Here is a 24,066-nt window from a genome sequence, read left to right on the forward strand (position 1 = left end):
ATTTCGAGACTTTGAGAAGAGCCTTGGGGGTACATGAGATATTCTGGTTGATAGTTATTGGATGAAGACTCGATCTATTAAATTATACTCGAGCCCAAGATACGCTGGCTCTTGAAAAAATCCTGTACAGCTATGAAAGAAGAACTCTGGCAACAGCAAGCCTGTGGACAATGGAAGGTAGAGAGTGACACAAACCCAACTCCCTATCCACTGCCAAAATCAAGAATGAAATGACGTCGAGTTTAAAAAAAAAAAAAAAAAAAAAAAAAAAAACGGGTGGGCCCGCCCGCGTAGCTGCAGCAAAATTGAGCCACGAGCACACAACGACAACAGCAATCAACACACCAAATCAAAAAAAAAAAAAAAAAAAAAAAAAAAAAAAGAGAGGCGGAAATCAAATAAGTCGATATAAATTGATGTCGATTCCCAAAAGAAAACATGACTTTAGAGGCTCAGAAAGTCCAGTTCATGGTTTCTCGGAGCATCGTCCGCGGGATGCCTGTCTCCTTTGCCGGCGATTGAGCTCTGCACCAGTTCAATGAGACTCACAGAGGTCAAGGCGTCCAGATCACCATCAGTACCCATCCAGTCCATTGCTCCGTGTCCAAATGGCCCGAAACCTCGATGAGTCCTTGTCGTGTCCTTTTCCTCGTTCTTGAAAGTGATTTGACCAAGCTCATCTTTAGGAGCCTTTCGTGGGGTTTCCCGGCTACTGCTCCCTCCTCCGCTGGCTTGGAAGCTGGTCATTGATTCAAGACCGATCCCGGACGTTCCAGAATCCCAGTCATTCAATTCCAGCCCACCATACCCGAGATTCGTCTTCTGGGGCGGCGATGTGTTACCGTTACTCGTGTTGTCTTGGGCCCAGCTGTTGGGCAGCGGCGAAACAAATATACAATCCTCGGTGGGTTTGCTCTTGACATCGGCAGCGTCTTCTTCTCTATCATTCTCTATCGCCGAGCCATGCAGAAAGTCCAGATTGAATAGCTGATGATCGTCCCCGCCCGTACTGTATGCTGCTGGATCCAAGGGAGAATGAACTTTTGCGTACACGTTGCTCTGTGATGACCTGCGCGTCGATGATTGTGTCTTCGCGCCGAAGAAGGGCAAGGGCGGGCGAGCGATTTCGGACGCCCTTCGGCTGCTTGTTGATGGCCGGCGTCTTTTGTTCGGCTGCTTGTCACCAACTTCTGCCTCACGCCTCGCTGGTAGGACAGAGTAAATGCTGTCCGTATTGCCCCTCCAGGCTGGGCTTAAAAGCAAAGTCTTTTCACTGCCCGTCAATATGACTGGCGGCTTACTGACGCCGCCGAGATTGTCATTGTCAGTCCGGAGTTTTCCAAGCACCGCTTTAAGTAGACTGTCCATACGTGCCGCTGGCTGGTAAACCTGGCTCATGTCGCTCATGGCGCTAGCCAGAATCTCGAGGTATCCTAGGTAAGTCCGCCGATCAGATTCGCAGCGGTGATGTGTCAGTGCCGCAATCAAGGCGATAGCTGCTGTGCCGGCGTGCTGAATTCCGGTGATAAAAATCTTGGTACCGTCGAATCGTTGTCGATGTTGCCAGAATATCCTCGCTACTCGAATCGCATGGAAACTACAGACGCTGCGCGATGACGCCGTTCTGCCGGTGTCTGGACGTGGTTGTGACATGCCCGTTCCCGGAGAATGATTGGAGTGACACTGGCCAGACACGTCTTTGGAGTCGGAGCTAGAATTAGGCGTAAGGTTTCCATCAGCGGTACTGCTTTCGCCATAAACTTCATCGTAATTTGCCCACGGGCGGTGAAGTAATATCATTGAGACATGGTACTGCTGGTGTAGAAGAAAGTAGCTGAACGGCGCATGCTTAATGTTGGCAGGCTTCCACTGCAAATGTTCTGGCAACCGCCTGTACCAATTCTGCAATTGGCGATCGAGGTTGGTGCTTTGAAGGTATGCGTTGTCTTCGCCATCACCATGGCCAGCAATGACTGCTCTAACTCTCTCAGGAGAGTTCTTAGGTGCTTGTCTGCTGTCGCTAGCTTCAACAATACGACCTGCAAGCTCCATCAATTCGACGAGCTGGTCGTAAATTTCCACAGTCTGGTTCTCTTTTTTCGAGGGCCCTGGCGTTCCCATGAGCGACGTGAGCTGCAAAAAACGCCGTGACAGGAGATCCATGCCCACATCTTGGTTTTTGATGCTCGTTGGCCGACCTAGGAACAAGGACCAATACTTGTCGTATATCACGCAGGCTCTCATCACCATGTGGCGAATATCACCTTCCTGCTCGTCAAAACCACTGTTGCGGCAGTCCAAGTGGAGCCCGATGTCAAAAGCTAGCCTGTTGGCCATCCCTGTACGAAAAAATCACTTCTAGTTTTTGAAAAAGAAGGCACACGCTCAACTTACCGGCATACATCCAGCCAGTGTTGTCTCGACCAACGCCACATTCTAGGTCGCTGAGAAGAAGGAGAGCCTGTACGCTGGGTAACCCACCTGGTCTCTCGAGTTCAACGTCGAGCATGTACTTGGCCTCTCTATGCAACGTACTCTCCCGGTTTCCTAGGGCTATCCTCTTCATATCGTCACGATCGACATTGGCAAATCGAAAACCCATGGCCAAGATTGCGATATGCAGAAACGACGAGTAGAACTTCGGGCTTTGCGACTCCCGATCAGTTTCGAATGATTCCTTGTGTATGATTTTGAGCACACTGTTGTAGTGCGTCCAGAAGTTGTCTATAAGATAATCATGAGTTGCAGCTGTCAGTGTCCGAATAATGCGCTCAGCACGTCGAATCTGCTCTGATGGCTCACGAGACTGGAAGTTGTCGCTGGTATCGGCGTAGTAAACGTGAGAGTTGGCCGTCGGGCCGAAGAAGCGGAGTCTTCCAGACAGCTGATCAAATGAAAGATTCGCTCTCGTCGATAGAAGATTGCGAACGACGTTCTCGTGTGTTGGGTCCAGCATACGGAACGGTAATTTTTCGTCTGCCAAAGCATGGAAGCAGGGGCTTGTGGTTGATGCATTCTCAGCCTGATCGCTGTCTTGTACCGAGTAGTCATCGTTTACAGAGTCCGGAGGCGACGGCACCTCAGGGACAATTGATCCCTTGAGTGGAAATCGCCTTTGCTCCCTTGGTTCTTCTGACAGCTGCTGCGTCTCGTGTCTCGTTCTGGGAGGATGCACAGCTGGAGGAGGTTGAATACCTCTTTCCTGCAGCATGCCCTCGAGCATCGCGATGCGATCGGACAAAGACGACATGTATGCCTTCGAGATCGGTCTAGTGACATTGTCAGCATTTCGAATGAGAAAGAAGACAGATAAGCACATCTTGCGCCAGGATTTACTTACCGCCGCCGCTCATCATCATTTTTGATAACACACTCATTACCGGCCTTTTTGCACTGAATGCACTCTGACTCGTCCTTTGGAACTACACAACGAATTCTTCTGTCTCGGCAGGACGCGCACGCGACAGACGCTCTATGCCTTACTTGCTGTTTATTGGCTTGGCGGGTTGAAATTGTGCGAGGAGTAGTGTTTTCTTGTGCGGCGATGCCAGCGTCATCGTTTGAGCCTTGCCTGGCTTCACCCTTGATGACGGCCATGGTTTGGTACTATACGTATCTGGGAAAACCACAGCTTTCCGGACACCGGTAAGATAATATGGGGGATCGTGTGAGGTATCACGGTGATGAGATAACTCAAGGAGCGCTATCGGTAAGATTGAGGAAGAAGCCCGAAAAGTTAACGATGCCTCTGAGGGAGGAGATGGTCCATCGTTAGGAAGGCCGAAGGTAGAGTGCGAAAAAATCCAAGAACGTCGAGACTCAACGTTAGACCCCACCGTGACGACAAACAACGGGGCTCTGGAAGTGTCACGTAGGCCACCCCTCTTTCATGTTTCGTTCAGGTTGTTGGCCAGGACAGGAATGCCGGCTTGGTAGAGGCAGCGGAAGGGAAGTGGATTCCGAGCAAGCTAAAATGTGGTGGGATGGAATTGTGCAGGTGCAGGCGGAGATGCATGGCTGGGAGACGGTTCGAGACAGCTTGTTTCCCCAATCCTACGCTCGCAGCGACTCGCGAGCCATTGCGGATCCGAGCCGAGAGCTTGGCTGCGTTGGGGATACGTGAAAGCTCCAAGCTCGGAACTGAAGTCCGGGACGTCCCAATCCCCTGTCATGGTGTTAACGCGACGCTTGTCGCGTCGGTGCCCTCACTCTTGCCCGATAAACTAGGAGAAAAATAATACTTGGACTAAAGCAGCCCGACGGAACCAGAGCACTCTATTACCCCAGACAGGGGGAGCTTGACGCTGGATAGCGGGCGAACCCACAGCCGATGGTCTGGGGATAGTGGAACGGAACGGACTTGGATACTGGGCCGGTCATCTGGAGATAGCAACAAGAGGGGGTATATGGAACGACGACATGATCCATGTCGGCAGGATGTTGTCCGAGGGGAGAATGGAAAAGGTCTGGACGCCCCATTGACAACATGGCTGCACGTCGGATGCGGGGAAGGCTATGAGGTCCACCGGATGCCGCAGATGGACGGTGCAGTGACATCTAATTTCAAGATCCGATGTCGAATTAGACGAAGCGGATTTGCCGACAGCTTTCCCCGGCGGACGAAACGGCCAGGCTCGTCTCTCCAGCGGCTGACGGCATGTCGACAGTCGAGGACGAATGAGCCATAGTATCGGTGTATGTAGGTAGGCAGAGTATAGCAAAGTAAAAGGTTCTCTGAAATGCGAGAATTCCAAATTCGTGTCCTCAACATTTGTGATGATAGAACGCGAAGGGGATTCGACCATCGCGTCGTTGTAAATTGGGCATCATGAAAGAGGTTGGCTGGCACAGCTGGGTCTTTGGAAGGGACGAGAGACCAGGGCATGGCAAGATACGTACCTAGAGGGTGGAGGGATTGAAACGTTGACCCAATCACAAGAGAGTGACGCAGCCCCGCGTTATCTCCGCAGCAGCAAGGATGAATCAGCGCCGCTAGCGCGGGCCCCACAATCTGACTCGTCCCCCTCACCTCGACCAGTTGGACGTGGGATAGCTCCCTGTCGAATCCCCCCGCCTCGCCTGGGCGAACCGCCGAGGAGAACAGAAGCTCACCTTACGTACCTCACCTAGCTCCTCACAGCGCCGAAATCTATTCAACTGAACCGCTGTGAGGCACACATCGCCGTCACTTGCAGAATTTGTTGGCAACTCATTGTTTTCGTTATTCACGTTTTCTTTTCCTAAGCGTCACGTGCAAACGAGACCCGAGAATGAGCTCCCAAGGATACCCGAGCCTGCTCCTCCTCCCGCTCCCACCCCGGCCGCCGTCTCGCGCCTCGCTCAGCGCCGCTTACCGTCCGTCGCTACTAGCAGTTTTGTCCCGGGTCAAGAGCCCAGCTCGATCTTCCGTCCTCATCGTGGCCGTCGTGTGTCCTCTCCTTCGCGGGGCATCACCAAAAACCAAGTCGCTGTCATGGGCAGCTGCCCAGTCTCTGGTGGCCGGTCTCTACAGTCTCATCGCTTTGATTTGCGCCGAAGAGGCCATTGCCACCGATGTTAATGGTGGACCCGGGTCGGTTGACGCGCGCGTTGTCTTGGTAGACCATGATGCCAATCGGAGGTTTGCGCCGGATTTTGTCGCCGCCGTTGAACCCAACAACACGACGGTTGTGGACCTACCAACCTTCGCCTCGGCATATCACCCTTGGAACTTCATCTTTCATGTCAACAGCGAGCAAGGCTACCGCACCCTGTCTGCATATCTCAAGTTCGCTGAGAATAGGCAAACGATCCTGCAGTCGCAACTGGCAGTTGTTGAGGCAGGTTTAAGTATGAACATCGAGGGTTCGGGCGAGGACCCCGGGGAAGACACCCCAGGATACTCCATCGTGTGTCTAGGAGGCACATTCGATCATTTACACCCGGGCCACAAATTGCTTCTGACGGCCGCGGCACTTCTCCTCCGGGTGCCGGTCAAAGACTCGACGTCGAGTTGCCGTTTGATTGTTGGCATCACCGGAGACCAGCTCTTGGTGAACAAGAAACACGCAGAGCTCGTGCAATCCTGGGATGACAGGGCACAATACACCATCGAATTTCTATCATCCCTCCTCGAGCTGAACAAAGGCGGGTGGAAGAAGAAGACGAGCCTGGCCGAGACGGTGACGAAACAGCCAGGGCGTGTCGAGGCGACCTTCCGTGGCGGTGCCATCATCGTCGAGTGTGTCGAAATTCAGGACGGCTTTGGCCCAACCGTGACGCAGGAGGATATGGACGTGCTAGTATTTTCGGGGGAGACGCGGTCGGGAGGACAGGCCGTTAACGACAAACGGACGGCCCAGGGATGGAAGCCACTGGAAACGTTTGAAGTAGAGGTACTGAACGCCAACGAGCCGGATGATGGTGATGAGGCGACCCACATGGAGAATTTCGCGTCCAAGATTAGTAGCACGGCGATCCGGCAGCAGAAGGCAGAGGCAGCCGCCGCCGCAGCTGCAACAGCAAGGCCAGATAGCAAAAGCCGGCTAGCCTAGATTTTCTGTGATGAACAGGCGGCGGACTGTCCCGGCTAGTGGCCAAGAAGCAATAAAAGGCCTACCTTGCGTAACAACATACCTTAGACCAGGTGGGATGTTGGCCTGGCTGGCCTCGCTAGATCTGTCGAGGCCACTCTGATACTGGGGATTTTGGTGACTCGTCAGGATGAGGGACCGAACAGCCTACTAGGTAGTTAGATAGCCACCTTACTCACCCGAAGTGACATCCTGGAGTAGGTGTTTCTGACCGAGTGGGTCATATCAGCAAAGGCAGGTAATCCGTTTGGTAGTCCCACGTCGTATACAGCTGTATCTTGGCATCCTTGAAGTTTTCCCTTGCACCTATACCGCGGCAGCTTCTTTCCGGTCCGGATTCCATCTGATCAAATTATTCTGACAACCCAATCCAGATCAACATGGACGCTGATCTGGTTCATCGAAGCACCCTGCTGAGAAACACGCCAAACACCCGCCGCCTAGAGATTGTGACATTGTGTAACCGCAGCTCGAGTATCTAAGTCTCTGTGCCGTATCACATGTAAACTTATTGATCAACTCGGAAAGTACAGTGCCTCCGACCTTTATCAACTGCTCCCATGCAGCTACGTACGTCAGCTGTCTCTGACGTCTGAGCCTACATACTATTGTGCATAGCCGTCCGCCCTCTGACTGGTCTGCTTCTTCCCGACCATCGCTTGGCCTGTGCACCCTCTACCAGTTGTCCCCGCATACAGCATGTCGATGGGTGCTTCCCTTCTAGGTACTCGTTATCGCTCACCTCCATGCAGGCGGTTGGAACACCCCGATGGCTTGGTGTTCTCTGACGTAGAGGAAATGCATCGGAGGACACTCCGGTCTTTGAGCATCATGCCCATTGGGTCGGTGGATACGGCTATCTGCTGCTCGTTCGTATAGTACGTGACGAAAGCTATATTATTTTCTATATTGTTTTTGCGACGACCGGCCAGTGTCAAGTCTGATGTCAAGTCAGTTCCGAAAGTCCCGGGATGGCGGGGTGGGCCCCGGACTCAGACTGCGACGGGTGGAGCCAACGGTTTGCGGTGCATCTCTGACAACATGTACGGCACGCCTGGCGCGGGCAGCGTCAAATCAGTGAAGATGTCATCTAGCCACTATTCGGCCTCCGTGTGAAACTGCCCTATTCGATATGCGGAAAAGTCTGGTGTGGTATTGGTCTTCGTCTAATGTCATCTAATCTTCGTCTACTCTTCATTTATACCTTTTCTTTTTCTACCTCTTGATCTGCTGTTCCTCGTTGTTTTGGTTGGATTCTTCCACTCTCCGTTTAGCCTCCTGTTTATGGCCATTCGTTTCTGCTTCTTTCTCTAGTCGGCGTCGCCGTCTGTGTCGAATGCTCCAATAATATCCAGCTGCAAGCCCTGCTCTCTGCACGCTTCTCTGATCGCACTAGAAACTCCACTATCGCCCTCGGGCACCACAAATGTCTTCCAGGCCTTGGCAACAACGTCCTTGGTCTGGATCGTGTAGAGCAGGAGGTCGGCCACCTCCTCGTCTGAGCCCATCTCGTTGAAGAACTCCAAGACCTCCATCTCTGGCGGAAGACCAACGGAGTGCATCCGCGGCTTCTTGGATGTCTTGCCGAATAGCTGGTAGTCCCAGTTTATCCTCATACTCTTGAGCGCTTCAAATTCTCTCATTCTCAACGGTTTGCGGCAGCCGAGCGTCGGTGAGTCAACGGTAAAAGTCTTGAGCGAGTGTGCCTGCGAGCTGAGGGCGAGGACATAGTCTGAGAAGTTGTCAGAGCTCTCCTCCAGCTCGGGCTTCGGCTCTGCTGTTTGCGTCATCACAAACTCTTCCAAACCCTCTGGAAATTCGAGGACGTCCGAAAGACCGTCATCGTTAATGTCGCACTCGATCAGGTGCAACTTCTTCAGGCCCGTCTCGTGGGGGCGCTCCATGAAGTCGAACCCTTTCTCGTCGAGTTTGGCTCTCTTGATGATTAAGGTCTCCAGTGTGGGGTGTGCGAAGATGTGAATGTTTTCTCGCAGGTCCCAGTAAGCATCATCGGCGCACTGATAGAAGAGTGTGCACTCCTTGAGGTAGGCCAAGTCAAAAGGCCCATTAAAAAGGGTTCCGATGCCGTGTAAGAGGACGTGAGGAACAGCAATGTCGAGTTTCTCCAAATTTGACATGACGGAAAGTGTGCGCGAAAGAGTGTCAGACCGCGTGGGATCATAGTGAGAGTTGTGAACGGGTGCGTCGAGAGCTAGGCGCGAAAGCTCTTCATTTGGATAAATCAACTTCACCTCGTTAATTGCCGAACCACGACGTGGTCGCCGGCCTAGCGATTCGCTGAATGTGAGATGGAGCTCCGGACTCTGAAAGTGCACGCTTTTGTACAAGACTGCGTCGGCCAACCTATGGTAGCGCTTATTCAGGCGCGACACATTGCAGAGGTCTCTATGACAGAGGCGATTCAGCGTCTCGATGAGAAGCTCTTCGGGTAAGGCGGCGAGCTTGTCGCGTTTGGCGTCGTCGCCATTTACATCGCCATCAGGGAAGAGCAGCATACTCGTGTCCGAGTATGCCTTCAGGCCCGGCCGTGATGGGGTGATGGTCTTATCTTCGTATCGTGGAGACCCTCAGCTGACGGGACCTTGCGGGAACAGCGGGGCAGTTGATCGTCTGAATGTGAGCAGGGAGGGTAAAGAAGGAAGCAAGTTAGCGATTCACTGTAAGAAGGGATCCCCCAAGAAACCAAAACCAAAGAAGAAATTCTGCAAGCAGTAAGCGGTCTAAAAGATCACCTCAAGCAGCGTCGGATTGAAAGAATGCGTGGAATGTTTGAGCTGAGGAAGTTGGTTCTCACCTGCGTCCATCGTAAGGTGGCCAGTGTAACGCACGGCCACTGTGGCTGAGATGCATGTGTCATCCTGCTTTCGGCTATAATATATGGGCACGTACCTGTCCGGAAAGGTGGATCTGGTTTCGGGAACATCTCCGGCAAAGCCTCCACACTAAGACCCGGAGCCAAGTCCCGACCGGATCCGTTCACCAATAAGGAAATAAAGCTTGCGCCGACATTTCTATCGTTGAATGACGTCAAACACTCTACGGAATGATTCTAGCCTTTCGAAGCCTATCGAACACAGTATACCATGAATCCTTCGTATCGAACTCCTCCTTGCTGGAACCCCATATCTCATGGCACTGGGACATGTCTAGCTGCCTGTCGGACTTGAGCAAGTTCAGGCCATATATCATTCCTAAACCGGGTCTTGGCTCCATTAATGTACGTCAGTTCATAACGCGACCGCCGAAAAGGTCATGCTTCTTCTCCAATTCTTTCCACTTTTCAACGTGTTCCACCAAGTACAGCCCGGGTTGAGGGGCTTGGCGATCTGGTCGAGGTGGCGTTCCCTTCAAATTCAAGAACTTAAAGATTATTGGCCATCTTTTTTTCCATGAAGAAGGTCAAAAGTCATTTCCATCGTTGTACCTCTTTTCATGTATGATGTCGGGATGCAACGACGCATGTACACATATTTTTGCGAGGGTGTCTTCGCTGCTTTCGTGGCTGACATTATTCCAAGATTTTCCGTTCCCAGTAAACGGGGATTTTGCACCTTTCCCTTCGTTTTCTGTGTAGAAAGACAGGAAAATACCCAAAATCTGTGCAGCGCAGCAGATGTTGTTTAGCACGGAGCCTACAATTGTATCAACCCTGACTTCGCGCCCGGACTAACTCTTCCCCTTTGCAAGCCGTGATAGCGCATCAGTCTGCTGGTAGTAGCATAGTTGTGACAAAAAAAATTCAGGAATTCGAGGCAGTGACTCACGTGAAGTGACTTCCTTTACGAACGGGAAATGATCAATGAGGTGGATTCCACGTGCCTTGATGCCTGTTGGCAGAATGATGAACTTCAGGCTTGAGGACAGGTGATTAATGGCAGTCACAGCTTTTTTTTCATGATCTCGGTTTTGATCTGGCATTCTTTTGCCGGGTCGAATCATGGTGTGAGCTGTTAGGTAGTCTCAGACCACGGGCCGGTGTAGAAGCCGTGGTTGTCGTCACCTACCGCACAAGTAGACGTGAATGACTTTCTTGATATTCTCAACTTTGCTGCTGAGATCGACTTCAAGATCTTCTAGTCCTTCAGACGTTAAGATGTCCATACCACTGATAATATGAAGGTTCTTAGAGATGGGCCACTCAGTTGTTTCGTGGCTTGTCGAGCGATTAGTGAGGCCCGTGTCAGAGTCAAATGTATATCTACTGGGATAATCTTGAAGGATTACGTTGTTGATGGCCCATCCAGTGATTCCACTCGAACTTGTCGCAAATTGTCAGAAAGAGCAAGGCTTTTTGGTACAAAGCTACAAACCGAATACCAGGGCATGCCTTTCAATCTTTCCTTCATCCTGGCGTCTCCAGCACGCAGTCGATACAGGAGCCACTTACCTGACTCGCTTACTCATCTTCGGGCTCTTTTTACTTGCCGTTGCTTCCTTGATTACCTACCTTGGGTATCTTAATGACGATAAAGAATAAGACATGTAGAGTGAAGACAAGCGGGATATAGTTATGGCGCCACAGTGGGCTCAGAATGATTTGGGATGTCCTGCCTTTTGTCGTCCACTTATCTTAATATAAAAGTTATTTGAAATGAATCATGATTTGCCAAGCAAATGGATTCTTCAGCTTTTGATTAATAAAAGGAAGGAAATTGTATCTTGCTCAAATACTGTCTGCCCTCGTGACTGGCTTTAAGCTTAAGCTCATCCTCATTACCAATTAGTCTGAACAGAGGTTAAGACGGAAAGTCAATGTGAAGGTATCTGGCTACCCTGACCGTATTTGAAAACGATTCGAACACATCATGTAATGAAAAGGAGACCGTATATCATTTCGCCAGACTACTGTGCTCTAGTGGCTGTACTTCTCTACTGCCTCGAAGCAAAATCAGAGGATGATAGAATTGGAGGGGAACCGACATGAATATAATGCAGAGGGAGTGATGTTTTCATACCGAGTATGGCACAGGACTAATCTCATGTTGGGCGGTTGGTAAATGCGCTCATGCGAGTTCTCTCTGGTTTTTGAGACACAATTTCAGGGCTTCACCAAGGCTTTGAACCTGTTTGGTTTCGTGTTCCAAGTTCAGCCGATGAGCCCGGAGTAGCTACCCCGCGTGGACCCCGCACGTACTGCGGGTTCAAAGAACCGTGAGGGGCCGAGGTCAATCACTCACCCGGGCCCCCGGGCCCCCGGCCGTTGGCATCTCAGGGGATGTATCCGTATCGAGGGCACTGAATCATTAGCGTGTAAAGCTGATCGAGTGCCATAAAGAGACAAGGGCCTGCCAGGGGGGGTTTCTTGAGCCACTTGGAGCCCCCCACTAGCACTACATAATCAACCCTCTTGGTAAGGGTGTCCGTATCCAACGCCTCTTGCTATACGCTATATGGTAAAAAGTCATTGTGAGCTTGATATATCAAAAGGTCCAAGAAGAGACAACGTCTTTCGACCACCCGAATAAACAAGTCGGCGACATCACAAAAGTCAAATCTGTCATGGAAAGTCCTGCTTTTGCTCATCTACCACCGTGGGTCAAGGCGAAGCTCTCACCTTTGGCCATTGAGAAAATTAATGCAGTGTACGATTGGGTCGAAACTGAGTGCATTCCAAGAGAGCAGGTCTTCAAAGCCCAGCTCGAGGCCCGTCGCTGGACGACCCCGCCATTGATCCACGAACTACGCAAAAAGGCCAAAGAACGCTGTCTCTTCAACCTTTTCCTACCAAATCACTTCAAGGAGAGTCCCGGTCTTACAAACTTGGAATATTCCTGCTGTGCCGAGATCATGGGTCGATGTTACTGGGCAGCTCAGGTACGAAGATGTCTCTCCATCATGACTACATGTATCTATCAAACGAGGATGCTAATTTGCTTTAGACAATGAACTGCCACGCTCCGGAGACGGGAAACATCGAGCTTTTGGCCAAGTACTGCAACGAATCACAGAAGAAGAAATGGCTCCAGCCACTTCTTGATGGCAATGCATCCTCCGCCTACTCCATGACCGAACCGGATGTGGCGAGTTCAGATGCCACACAGATCGGAATCAGCATCAAGCGTGAGGGCGAGTTCTACGTCATCAACGGAAGGAAGCTTTACGGAAATTGCCTCTGGAACAAGGACTTGTCGTTCTACATCCTCATGGGCTGCACAAACCCAGACAACCCGAAGTGGTCTCGTCATTCTATGATCATCGTCCCTTGCAACACGCCAGGAATCACCCAAGTTCGCAATCTGACAATCATGGGCTACGACCATGCACCAGAGGGGCACGGAGAATACCTATATGAGAACGTTCGTGTTCCGGCTGAAAATATCATTCTCGGAGAAGGGCGCGCTTTCGAGATCGCCCAAGGTCGCCTGGGTCCCGGCCGGATCCACCACTGCATGCGCTTGATCGGACAATGCGAGAGAGCCTACGAGCTAGCTCTGATACGCTGCAACGACGCTCGCAAAAAGCCCCGAGGGAAGCTCATCGGCGAATTCGATTCCAACATAGAACGCGTTGCCCAGATGCGTCTCGAGCTGGATGCCGCCCGCTTGGTCGTCCTGAACGCTGCGGATACCATGGATCTGTTGGGGAACAAAGCTGGGAAGAGAGCAATTGCCCAGAGCAAGATCTTGGTGCCCATGATGGCTACGAAGATCATTGATGAGTGTATGCAGATGCATGGAGGTCAGGGGCTGACACAACATACGCCGCTCCCTGAGATGTGGACGTATGCGCGCTTTGTGAGGATTGCGGACGGGCCTGATGCGGCGCATCGGCACCAGGTGGGGAGAGAGGAAATGAAGATTGCGGACGAGGTTATCAAGAAACATCAGGTGTACCAGGAGCGCTGTAAGATGTTTGCAGACCACTACGGGGAGCGGTTCATATCCTTCGACTAGGGCTATGCCACATTCAGTTCGCTGTTGAGGTAATAAGAATGCAAAGGTTTGGACATCCCATTCTGAACTGCCTACATAAGCTGGATTAAGACATGCCTGCCACTTTACAATAGCTCTTGGAGAGCCGTCCCCTACCAAAGAGGGTTTGACAAACTTCTTCTAGGTATCCATCCTGATTTAAGCCAACAATGTGAGGCGCTCTCAAAGCTCATTTTGATCTTGGAATCTCCTAGCAGCAGATCCATCCCACCAAGTTGAGGAGGCTGGCTGTGTATAGTTGCGAAGTTCCCTGAGATAAATGTGTTCAAACACTAACCTCTTAGTGAATAGTGTTTTATCCTTGTTGATCACTTAGCATTGAGGAAAACTAGAAACTTGCTAGAGCAGCAGTCTCCAATCCGTAACAGGAATCTAGATCGTGAGCCCGGCGTGGCATGCCATTGACAGCTCGCAAGAGATCAACTCGCACTTTGCAAGAAACAAGCAGCCGCTTACCCCTCAGTGGGTACGTCAACTTCCCCAATAATCATAAATGGCTTGAATCGAATTATGGAAGCTGAGATGGGAGAATGCTGATCCATGCGGTAAGTCAATCCGTCCTCTCGAATCAGATGTGCTGAATACCCAGGACTATCTTGACTCGGGGTATCAATATCCAGCAAATTCTTTGTTCGAAGCCCAGCATTCTCAATCTTTTGTCCAAAAGAAAAGGACCCCGCAGCTAAACGACGTTTCCCGTGTGGTGCCGTGGTACCGTGGAACCCTTCAAGAGCATTTCGTTGGCGTTGGTGCTGCGCCAAGTTCGGCATGCATGCGTCTCAGACCATGCGATAACAACAACCCCCTCATCGAGGGTGCAATCTTATGCGCCATGCCCATGTGCTACCGGAGAGAATTATCACGCCGAACTTATTTCCGTGGTGCTTTTGCAGCCACCGTGGAATGATTTGTGATCGAAGTTGCGAGTAGTGATAAAACAATCAGTACGGAGTTCTCTCTTTAAGCCGCCTTATATAGTTGGTCGTGAGTGTGCTCTCTGTGCCATCAGTTGAGATCGTATTCAAATCGGCAGTCTCAATATTCTCTCTTATAAGTCTTTTGGCTCATTATGGTTTCACTCGGATCATCGTTGAAAGTGGCTGCGAACGGGATCAAGTCAGATTTCCCGTGGAACAAGGCCAACCTCCCCAAACAGCTGTACATCAATAACCAGGTTAGTCTCCCACCGCTTCTAACAGGAATTTTCAATATAATTGAAATGATTATAGTATGTCGACTCCAAAAATAGCAAGAAGTTGGAGCTCTTCAATCCGAAAGACGGATCTCCGGTGGCCGACGACATCCCGCTCGGCGGACAAGAGGATGTTGATGCCGCCGTGGCAGCAGCAGAAGCTGCCTTTCCAAAGTGGAAAAGAACACTCCCAACCGAGAGACGAGATATGCTGAACAAGCTTGCCGACTTAGTCGACCAGCACGAGCAGACTTTGGCGGACCTGAACCGGGTCACTCTCGGGGCCCCCTGGGGAACTTTCGGGAGCTTCGAGATGAAGTTGGCGAGCGAGAGTTTCAGGTACTTTGCAGGCTGGACTGACAAATTCCCCGGCGAAACCTATCCTCAGGAAGATGGTGAGATTCATATTTCCGAGAATTCAACCATCTTGAATATGATGCCTTTCGATATGGAGTTTGGCTGACGTGAATGTAGGCTTCTTGAAAATTGTTCGCAACGAGCCACTTGGAGTTTGCTGTGGAATAATTCCGTGGAATGCTCCTATTGGGAGTATTGGCATGAAGGTGTATTGCGAAATGAAACCCCTGGTTTGATATCATGATACTAACAGAGCATCTAGGCTGGCCCGGCGCTCGCCATGGGTAATTGCTTCATTCTGAAGCCCTCGGAGAAGACTCCGCTCTCAGCCCTCGCCTTCGGTACCCTCATCGAACAGGCCGGGTTCCCTCCTGGCGTGTTCCAGATCGTCTCAGGAGACGGAAGCACAGGTGCTCTCTTGGCTAGCCACATGAAGGTCCGCAAGGTCAGTTTCACAGGCTCGACAAACACTGGCCGCAAGATCCAGGAGATGGCCGCGAAGAGCAACATGAAGCGGGTGACGCTGGAGCTCGGCGGAAAGTCACCCGCAGTTGTGTTCAAGGACTGCAACCTCGAGAACGCAATCACCTGGTGCGCGAATGCCATCACGGCAAATACTGGCCAGGTATGCTTCGCTGCCAGCAGGGTGTATGTCGAGGCCCCCATCTACGATGAGTTTCTGGCTGGTTATAAGAAAGCCATGGAGGAAAAGCTCAAGGAAGTCGGTGATCCGGACGCTGAGGGAACTACAATCGGCCCATTGGTTGATAAAGCCCAGTTCGAGAGGGTCCGAGGCTTCATAGAGCGTGGTCAGCAAGGTCAAGGAACACTGTTGGTTGGTGGAGGCCGAATTGGTGATAAGGTAAGGATTTCTAACCACGAGGATCCACATTCACCATATAGACGGACGGAAATCCACTAACAGCGAACATAGGGCTACTATGTTGAGCCTACCGTTTTCGAAGGCGTGGCACAAGACGCTGAGATTTCTCGGCAAGAGATCTTCGGGCCGGTGTCAGTGATCAACAAATTTGAGTCCGAGGAGGAGATCATTGAGAAGGCCAACGACACCAGCTTCGGACTCATGGCTGGCATCTTCAGTCAAGACATCAATCGTTGCTTGAGAGTTGCCTCGGAGATCGACAGCGGCATGGTAGGAATCAACTGCATCAGTCTGATGTTCATGGCGGCGCCGTTTGGTGGCACTAAAGAGAGTGGTCAGGGCCGGGAGGGCGCGATTAACGCGCTTAGAACTTTCACGGAGCCGAAGACTGTCATGGTGAACCTGACGTACTGAGGAGACAGAAATAGCTGCATACAGAAGCTTTCCTGACTACTGGGAGGACGAGATACGAGTTCACTGCTAATTAAATTGATACGACTGGCATATAAGGTAGGCAAAGGAATGATGAAGAGACAGATAACATGGTGTTGAAGAGAACGCAAAAGTCCACTCGGATCTTCCACAAGCTTCTAAACTTGTGCAATCCGATCTCAACTATTCTACGATTATAACTACCCTAAGCACTTGTCGTCTCTGGGGCTCTCGCATACCATCCTGAGAGATGGACTCACTCTGCCTTATCCCCTAATGTGATACGTGGGCTCATCTCAGAGCTTGGTCAACCTTCCAGAAGCTAATCGCGCCCCGCCATCGATCTCAATGACCACACCGTTTCTGCTCAGAAGGGTCAGTGTGAAAATCTCATTCCCCTCGGAACAATACTTACACGTATTTTGCTGCTGGAGAACATAGGAACACTGCCACACCGGCGATGTCTTCAGGCTGACCAAGTCGGCCCAGCGGATTGCCTCTGCTCAACTCCTCGGTTCCCCCAAGATTTTTGATAAGACCCTGTGCCAGTTTGGAAGGGAAGAAGCCGGGGGCGATAATGTTGGATGTGATGTTCCTCGGTCCCAGCTCGACGGCGAAATTACGTCCCAGATGCTGTAAAGAGAATGTGAGCGATCGATGACCACAATCTAACGACCATCTCATTTAGAAGAGGAAAACTCACATTGGCAGCTGCTTTCGATGCCGCGTACATGATCGTCCCGTGTTCTCCCACGTGCGGCACATTACTGCTTGCTGTCGAACTCACCGTGAGCACCCGAGCCGGATCGTCTTCCGACGCTGCTTTCTCCAGTAAAGGCAGGAACCTGAAGGAAAGTCAACATTTCAATTTCACTCAATCACTCATCAAGCGGCGCTCACTTTTGCACCAACTCAAAAACGCCTCTCACATTCAGGTCCAGAATCTTCATCGAGCTGCTGGGTGGCGCCTCTTCAAACTTGGAGCCCCACGCTGCTCCAGCATTACACACCAAGATGTTCAGCCCCCTTTCACCCACGATGTCCTTGACTTCTCCGACGAGTCGCACAATATCGTTGGAGTCGGCACCATTTGCAGCGATCCCGATCGCTTTCCCCCGGTTATTCGGGAGACGATTAAGCTTCTCGATAGCCTGGCTGATGCCCTGTTCACCCTCTAACTTTCTGGCGGTGATGATGACGTGAGAACAGCCCGAGAGGAGGAAAGCTGTGGCCATGTGAAGGCCCAATCCACGGGATCCCCCAGTGACGAGGGCAGTCTTTCCATCGAGCGAGAAGGCAGAGCCAAAGTCCTTAACTTCCGACATGGTGGGGAATTATAAACGGAGTGACCCTAAGTAGATCTCGTAACATACCACTTGTCGAAACAAAAGTGTCAGATCAACTTACTTAGTGGCCGAACGCAAGAGCTTCCCGGGGCTATTATCGGTCGCCTCGGTTTAGTTTCCTCCCCCGGGGGAGCTGAGGGTAGCAAGCGCCCGGCACAACCCCAGGTTTCCCCAACGCTACCCCGCATAATGGCGCCTACCGAGACGATCCCGAGGGAAGACACGGCCCTGCTGCCAGGATCTGGACAGGATGGCAAATGTACAATAGACTAGGATCCATGTCGGAGTTCGTAGTCAGACTTCGTGGGAATACCTGACTCTCTAGACTCATCAGGTACTTGAGATGTTCCCTCAAGTTTCGTAAACTTCGATCTCGCGGCATCCAACATCTTATCCAACTTTTGGATATCTCCTTCAACTCTCAGATCCTGAGTATTCAGTCTCACTTGAATCGCAACTCCTGAGCGAATCAGAGCTAGTCATCTACACCACAATGGTCTTCAATTCGCCATATCCACCTTTGGACATACCAAAGACAAACCTCCTCTCATACCTGTTTCCCAAAGAAACAAAACCATCTGATGAACCCATATGGATCGACTGTAAAGATGAAAACATCAACCTCTCGACAAAACAGATGCTGCAATGGGTAAAGAGAGTTGGATTCGGCCTCCAAAAGCTCGGTCTCCAACGTGGAGATGTGGTCATGATGTGCACACCGAACCAAATTTTTGTGCCGGTGGCATACCTTGGTATCGTGTCTGTAGGCTGCGTATTCAGCGGCGCCAACCCAGCGTACACAGTGCCTGGTACGTTTCTCGATCAACTGCAGCCAATAATTGGATGTTTGAACTGAAATTTTGCAGAGCTTGTGCATCAAATGACAAACACTGCAGCCAAGGTTGTACTCGTCCACCCAAATCATCTAGAGCAGGTCCTGGAAGCTGCCGGCAAGTCCAACCTACCCCGTTCTAGGGTATTTCAGTTTTCCGAATTCGAAAATCAGATCAAGTACGGCATTTTGGACTGGAGACAGATGATTGGCACTTCAGCACACGCAGAGTCTTACCAATGGCCAGAGTTGAGCGCGGAAGAGTCAACTAGCACTGTTGCAACCATCAACTACTCATCAGGCACTACCGGCCTTCCTAAGGGGGTTTGCGTATCACATCACAATCTGATCGCCAATCTCGAGCAGACAATCTTCATGAGATATGCGGAAAAGCCTTACTCCTTTGAGAACCGGCCGCGGGAGCGGTGGATCGGCTTCTTGCCCCTCTATCACGCCTACGGCCAGCTCTACGTCGTCCTCATGGCGATGAAGTTGAACATTCCGACGTACATCATGAAAGAGTTCCGGTACGAGGAATTCCTCTTTGCCATCGGCAAGTACAAGATCACCAACCTGCAAGTCGCGCCCCCGATCCTTGTCATGTTATCGAAGCGCCCGGAGACGGCCCGCTACGACTTGTCGAGCGTCAAGGATATGCTCTGCGGAGCGGCACCGTTGTCGCGGGAGCTACAGAATGAGTGCCAGAGGAGGTTCTCGGTGCAGATCAACCAGGGTTGGGGGATGACGGAAGTGACTTGCGGGGGGGTCATGGTGCCTGGTGGCATCAAGGATGATAATGGCAGTGTGGGAAGGCTGTTTCCCAATTGTGATTGTAAGCTGGTGGATGAGGAGGGGAGAGAGGTTGGCTTTGGCGAACCGGGCGAGTTGTGTATCAGGGGCCCCAACATTTGTCTCGGATACTGGCGCAACGAAGTTGCCACCAAAGAGGCGTTGGTGAACGGCTGGCTCAAGACGGGTGATATCGCCATCTGCAACGAAGATGGCTATTTCTGGATTGTGGACCGTAAGAAGGTAAGGATCTTAGCTCACGACCTCTGAATTGGACGTCCTTCTAACAACTCTGTAGGAGCTTATCAAAGTCAACGCCCTTCAAGTTGCGCCCGCAGAATTAGAGGCCGTCCTGCTCGAAAACGAACACGTAGCAGACGCAGCTGTTGTTGGAATAATCATGTAAGCAACACACGTAATATTGGGACATCGGCAACTTTCAAAAGACTAACACCGCACTTAGTGAGGGTAATGAGTGGCCAAGAGCTTATATAGCTCTCCAAGACGCCTCAAGAGAGAAGGTCAAGCCAGAAGATATCCAAGAATGGATCAAGCCGAGGGTTGCCAAGCACAAGGCACTCGTCGGCGGTGTGGTCTTCGTTAACGAGGTTCCTAAGCTTGCGAGCGGCAAGATTCAGAGGAAAGTGATGCGCGAATGGTCCAAGAGAGACGCAGCGGCGTTGGAGGAAACTGCGAGGAGTCCGAGATCAAGGTTGTGAATTGATAATGGGGGTGACGCAACGGGCTGCAATAGTTGGCGCTGGAGGAGGTGATCATCATGGACTCTTTTCATTCTGTGCTTGAGTGACTGAGATACGTGGTTATGGCTCCCCTGTGACGGAAAATGTCTACTTTTGCGACACTGGGAACATGCCTCCAGTCGAAAGTCAAAACGACGAGATATGTGACATCGACTTTCGGGGGCTATCACCTTAGCATCGTAGCTGTGCTTCTTCGGTACACCGACTGTAGCCAGAATACATGGACAAATATGTATTATACTCAGTTTCCTCTTGCTTTCAAATTCCCCGAGCCTGGGTTTCGCGTAACCTGAGATTTCATGAATGCTCTCTACCTGAAACTGCCCAACTTACTACGGCTTGACCATGGAGGGCTCGCTACTGCCAGAACCCACAAATTCGGGAGACAGAGACAGAGCAAGGCTTCCTTCAGCTCCTATTCACAGAGAAAGATACCGCCGCATCATCTGTGTCGGCGCCGGTGTTTCTGGCCCCCTATAAGCTCCAACGACACTTCTCCAAGCATGCGCTTCAGTGTTATGAGAAGAGCCCCTCGGTACCTGGGACATGGTTTGAGAACGGGTATCCCGGATACGTATACTTATAGCCGAAGCCAGCAAAGGCTTCTTCCTGCGCCAAAAGCTTTGACATACTGGCCTTGAAAGATGTGCCTGTGACTTTCCGTCGCACAAGTACACCCGGACTTTGAACCAAAGCTGGAATGGTCTGCCGCGTACCCTCCGGCTCCCAAGATTCTGGAATACTTTGAGAACTTTGCCAAGAAAAACTCGCTGTACCAGTACATCGAGCTCCAACACCATGTCATCGGCGCCTACTGGAACTCGGAGGACGGGGGCTACGACATACACGTCCAAGACACATCCACCAGTGAAACAATCGTCGACCACTGCGACATCCTCATTAACGCAGGCGGCGTCCTCAATAACTGGAAGTGGCCAGAGATCCCCGGCCTCTCAAAATAGAGGGTTACGCTACTCCACACCGCACACTGTGATGACTCGGTCTCTCTTGAAGGCAAGCACGTCGGTCTAATTGGCAACGGCAGCTCAGGCATCGAAGTTCTGCCCTCAATTCGCGAGAAGTGTAAGCGGGCGACGAACTTCGTACGCAGACCGACGTGGGTGTCTCCCGCCCAAGGTCTCGAACAGCATCTATTCAGTTCCGCGGAGGAGAAAGAATTCGCTGAGAAGCCAGGGGCCCTCATCGAGTATCGCAAGAACAAAGAGTCTGATCTGAATAGCCAATTTGGAATATACAACAAGATCAACGAGAACACGCGCGCATACTTCCTCCAGCAGATGAAGGAGAAGCTCAACAACCCTTCCCTCGAATCGAAGCTCATAACGTAGTGGAGCGTGGGCTGCCGTCACCTCACGCCAGGGGTCAACTATCTTGAGTCCCTCCACAAGCCCTACGTTGGTCTTCGGTGGGATCAAGGAGATAACGGAACGGGTATACGTCAGCAACAATCGGCAGGAGTACACCGTGGACGTGCTGATATGCGACACCGGCTTCGACGCATCCTTCTGAAGTGATCTTGAGATACTGTTCTATTGTGTAAATGAAGTTAAATCGTGCAAACGAAACGAAGAATGAATTAAAAAAAAAGAATGAGCAGCCTGTGCCATTATGTAGGACCACCAAACTCGAACTCAAAGAACTCGCAACCTTTGCAGGACCTATTATGTGTAAACAATCCATCACAACGTCATATACGCTTCAGACTCTACTCATGCAGTCCTCGTCTGTTTTGACCCCTATCGATCTTTTCAGGCCCCAGGGGGGGGGGGCTGTCGGGCGTGTATTCCGGCAGACAGTTTCTATTGAATCAATATCTATTCATTGCCTTCTTAGAACAGGCTCGACATCTCTTGTGCCTTGCCCATCATTGGGGCTACCTGTATTTGATCCCATCTAAAAGCCCGACTCACCCGATTTGAGTAGCGAATCAGTACATGCAGTGCCTTTGAAAAGACTGTTCTTCAGCACCTCTTGCCGTACATTTAAATGAGTGCCGCTCAAGGTCATAGTGGAACAGCTAGCAAAAGCATCACAATCACAATCGCAAAACTTCTCCTCTGCCATCCATTCTTACCAAAAGACACGAAACAAATCTCATACTCATTCGCCTCTCAAAACCCTAGAATGCTGTGCCGAGTCTGGCAGGCGCCTGCCATGTGGGCTTTGCTCGCCGTAGCAGCGGCAGACGAGCCCATCCCCGACACTGGATCAGTCGGACCAGGCGCCATCGCAGGCATCGTCATTGCTGGGGTCTTCGTCGTCGGGCTTCTTGGTGTGGCTGTCATGCTGGCGCGCAATCGAACGTGGTAGCTTGGTTTGGACCTGGAGGCAACGAGACACTGCAGATGGCCGTGATATAATTTCAATCTTGGAAATCAGTATTCGATTAAGCGGGGAGAGGATTCAAGCCGGATTGTTGATTGCCTTAGTCACCAAGGTGAATCCAACCGCTCGTACCGAAGTCGACAGACCTGCAGTTCAGAGGAGCTTGGTTCCACGCCGGCTGCTATGGAACATAGCTAACGCCGTGCTTGCCGAAGCAAATAACCGAGCATTTTTGAATAGAACCGGCCGGAATGTAAAATGGTTCCTTGCCGGGAGTGATTCGGTCGGATAGGAATAGGAGTGGGTATTCATCAAGATCATTACAATGTAGTTATGGGACGGCTCTATACCGCCTTGGCTTGCGCCTGTGCTTCTTCCACTACCTTTTGAACCTCTTTCTCCGCCTCTGCAGCTTTTCTAGTTCCTTCAAAATCCGGCATTACTTTTGCTTCATTACCAAGGGCCACTTTTGAGATATGTCAGTGACGATTCCAATTGCGACAATGGCTGGCAAGGGCGGGGGGGATAGGTACTCACATCTGTCAAAGAGGTAGTAGGACGTGACGAGGAGAATGGGCATGGCCACCATGGCAGCGGTCCACTTCCTCGCCGCCGTGCCGTACGCTCTCCGGTACTCCTTGCTACTCGGGTTCAGCTTGGGACGGACGTCCACGTCCGGGGCCCGGGGCGGAGGGCTTGTTGTGGGTGCGTAGGGCCGGATGGGAGCCGCTGTTGGCGCCGCCATTGTGACGGGAGCCGGTCTCGGGGTGGCCGCTGCCGGGGCCACCCTGGCAGAGCTCGCTGTGGGCGCGGGACTTGGGACCGAGGTGGGTGTCTTCGGGGCGGCAGCGGCAGCGGCAGTAGCAGCAGACGCGGGAGGAGGAGAGGCGACCTTGACGGTAGCCGCCTTCTTCGTGGCGGCAGCGGATGTAGTAGTCGCAGCCTTGGTGGTGCTCGCAGTCGTCTTCTTGACCGTCTTTGTAGGTTTGGGGGTCGTACTCGAAGCGGCAGCAGCCTTTATAGTGGCGGAACTGGCCTTGGTCGAAGGCGAGGCCGTCTTGGACGCAGCAGCAGCGGCGGCGGCAGTCGTGGTGGTGGTAGCGGCCTTCTTGCTAGCAGCAGAAGTGCTCACACTCTTCTTCGTCGTCGTCGTCGTCGTTGTCTTCTTAGCCGCAGCGGTGGACTTCGGGGCGGTAGCAGGCGCAGAAGCGGCCGTCGTCTTCGCAGCGCGGGTTGCGTAGCATCGCTGGGCAAAGAACCCCGCGCGAGAGGCTGGCGCCGAGGGATTGGAGGCGACTGCGCGCCAGGTGGTGCTCGCGAGAGCTCGGGGGAGGGCCATTGAGTTCATGGCTGTTCGCTCAATCTTGTGGTATGACGGGCAGGATTAGAGATGGTTGTTGAGGTTGTAGGCTTCAGCAACGGGTTGAGAATTGTGCGTGACAAGCTCGTGACTGAAGGAATTTTGCGCCTCGGCGAGCGTAGAGTCATATCGCCCTTATTGCGGTAGCGTCGACAGGGATTGCGGAACGACTTTCGAATGCGCCGTCAACAGATCGACATTTGGACGGTAGGATGCGCCTTTGGCCCGGCTCTCCAGCGCGTT

At 51.7% G+C, this 24,066-nt stretch overlaps 9 protein-coding genes across 9 annotated transcripts; 5 read left to right on the forward strand and 4 right to left on the reverse strand.

Annotated features, from left to right (window-relative positions):
* Positions 1-444: 444 nt before the first annotated feature.
* On the reverse strand, positions 445-3,597 carry CORC01_00159 (fungal specific transcription factor domain-containing protein; the record flags this gene model as incomplete). Its single annotated transcript, XM_022611817.1, has 5 exons — positions 445-2,339; positions 2,395-2,724; positions 2,803-3,269; positions 3,341-3,414; positions 3,484-3,597. The coding sequence occupies 5 exons, from the start codon at positions 3,595-3,597 to the stop codon at positions 445-447; spliced, it is 2,880 nt and encodes a 959-aa protein (XP_022481822.1).
* Positions 3,598-5,270: 1,673 nt separating this feature from the next.
* On the forward strand, positions 5,271-6,533 carry CORC01_00160 (cytidylyltransferase; the record flags this gene model as incomplete). Its single annotated transcript, XM_022611818.1, has 1 exon — positions 5,271-6,533. One exon carries the CDS (start codon positions 5,271-5,273, stop codon positions 6,531-6,533), a length of 1,263 nt encoding a protein of 420 aa, XP_022481823.1.
* Positions 6,534-7,882: 1,349 nt separating this feature from the next.
* On the reverse strand, positions 7,883-9,088 carry CORC01_00161 (F-box domain-containing protein; the record flags this gene model as incomplete). The annotated part of the gene is made up of 1 exon (XM_022611819.1): positions 7,883-9,088. One exon carries the CDS (start codon positions 9,086-9,088, stop codon positions 7,883-7,885), a length of 1,206 nt encoding a protein of 401 aa, XP_022481824.1.
* A 3,004-nt stretch (positions 9,089-12,092) lies between these two features.
* On the forward strand, positions 12,093-13,486 carry CORC01_00162 (acyl-CoA dehydrogenase family member 10; the record flags this gene model as incomplete). The annotated part of the gene is made up of 2 exons (XM_022611820.1): positions 12,093-12,407; positions 12,473-13,486. 2 exons carry the CDS (start codon positions 12,093-12,095, stop codon positions 13,484-13,486), a joined length of 1,329 nt encoding a protein of 442 aa, XP_022481825.1.
* Positions 13,487-14,594: 1,108 nt separating this feature from the next.
* CORC01_00163 (aldehyde dehydrogenase) lies at positions 14,595-16,371 on the forward strand (the record flags this gene model as incomplete). Its single annotated transcript, XM_022611821.1, has 5 exons — positions 14,595-14,699; positions 14,755-15,112; positions 15,192-15,280; positions 15,337-15,936; positions 16,009-16,371. 5 exons carry the CDS (start codon positions 14,595-14,597, stop codon positions 16,369-16,371), a joined length of 1,515 nt encoding a protein of 504 aa, XP_022481826.1.
* Positions 16,372-16,685: 314 nt separating this feature from the next.
* Positions 16,686-17,714, reverse strand: CORC01_00164 (rhamnolipids biosynthesis 3-oxoacyl-(acyl-carrier-protein) reductase; the record flags this gene model as incomplete). The annotated part of the gene is made up of 4 exons (XM_022611822.1): positions 16,686-16,752; positions 16,805-17,022; positions 17,093-17,234; positions 17,290-17,714. The coding sequence occupies 4 exons, from the start codon at positions 17,712-17,714 to the stop codon at positions 16,686-16,688; spliced, it is 852 nt and encodes a 283-aa protein (XP_022481827.1).
* Positions 17,715-17,924: 210 nt separating this feature from the next.
* Positions 17,925-21,466, forward strand: CORC01_00165 (4-coumarate-CoA ligase 2; the record flags this gene model as incomplete). Its single annotated transcript, XM_022611823.1, has 8 exons — positions 17,925-17,994; positions 18,161-18,544; positions 18,632-19,599; positions 19,655-19,758; positions 19,820-20,068; positions 20,469-20,691; positions 20,813-21,048; positions 21,163-21,466. 8 exons carry the CDS (start codon positions 17,925-17,927, stop codon positions 21,464-21,466), a joined length of 2,538 nt encoding a protein of 845 aa, XP_022481828.1.
* Positions 21,467-22,262: 796 nt separating this feature from the next.
* CORC01_00166 (uncharacterized protein) lies at positions 22,263-22,448 on the forward strand (the record flags this gene model as incomplete). The annotated part of the gene is made up of 1 exon (XM_022611824.1): positions 22,263-22,448. The coding sequence occupies one exon, from the start codon at positions 22,263-22,265 to the stop codon at positions 22,446-22,448; it is 186 nt and encodes a 61-aa protein (XP_022481829.1).
* A 359-nt stretch (positions 22,449-22,807) lies between these two features.
* CORC01_00167 (uncharacterized protein) lies at positions 22,808-23,811 on the reverse strand (the record flags this gene model as incomplete). The annotated part of the gene is made up of 2 exons (XM_022611825.1): positions 22,808-22,929; positions 23,001-23,811. The coding sequence occupies 2 exons, from the start codon at positions 23,809-23,811 to the stop codon at positions 22,808-22,810; spliced, it is 933 nt and encodes a 310-aa protein (XP_022481830.1).
* Between the last annotated feature and the right edge of the window lie 255 nt (positions 23,812-24,066).

Source organism: Colletotrichum orchidophilum (assembly GCF_001831195.1).
Source record: "Colletotrichum orchidophilum strain IMI 309357 chromosome Unknown Scaffold_1.1, whole genome shotgun sequence".
In the NCBI taxonomy this organism is placed as follows: domain Eukaryota; kingdom Fungi; phylum Ascomycota; class Sordariomycetes; order Glomerellales; family Glomerellaceae; genus Colletotrichum; species Colletotrichum orchidophilum.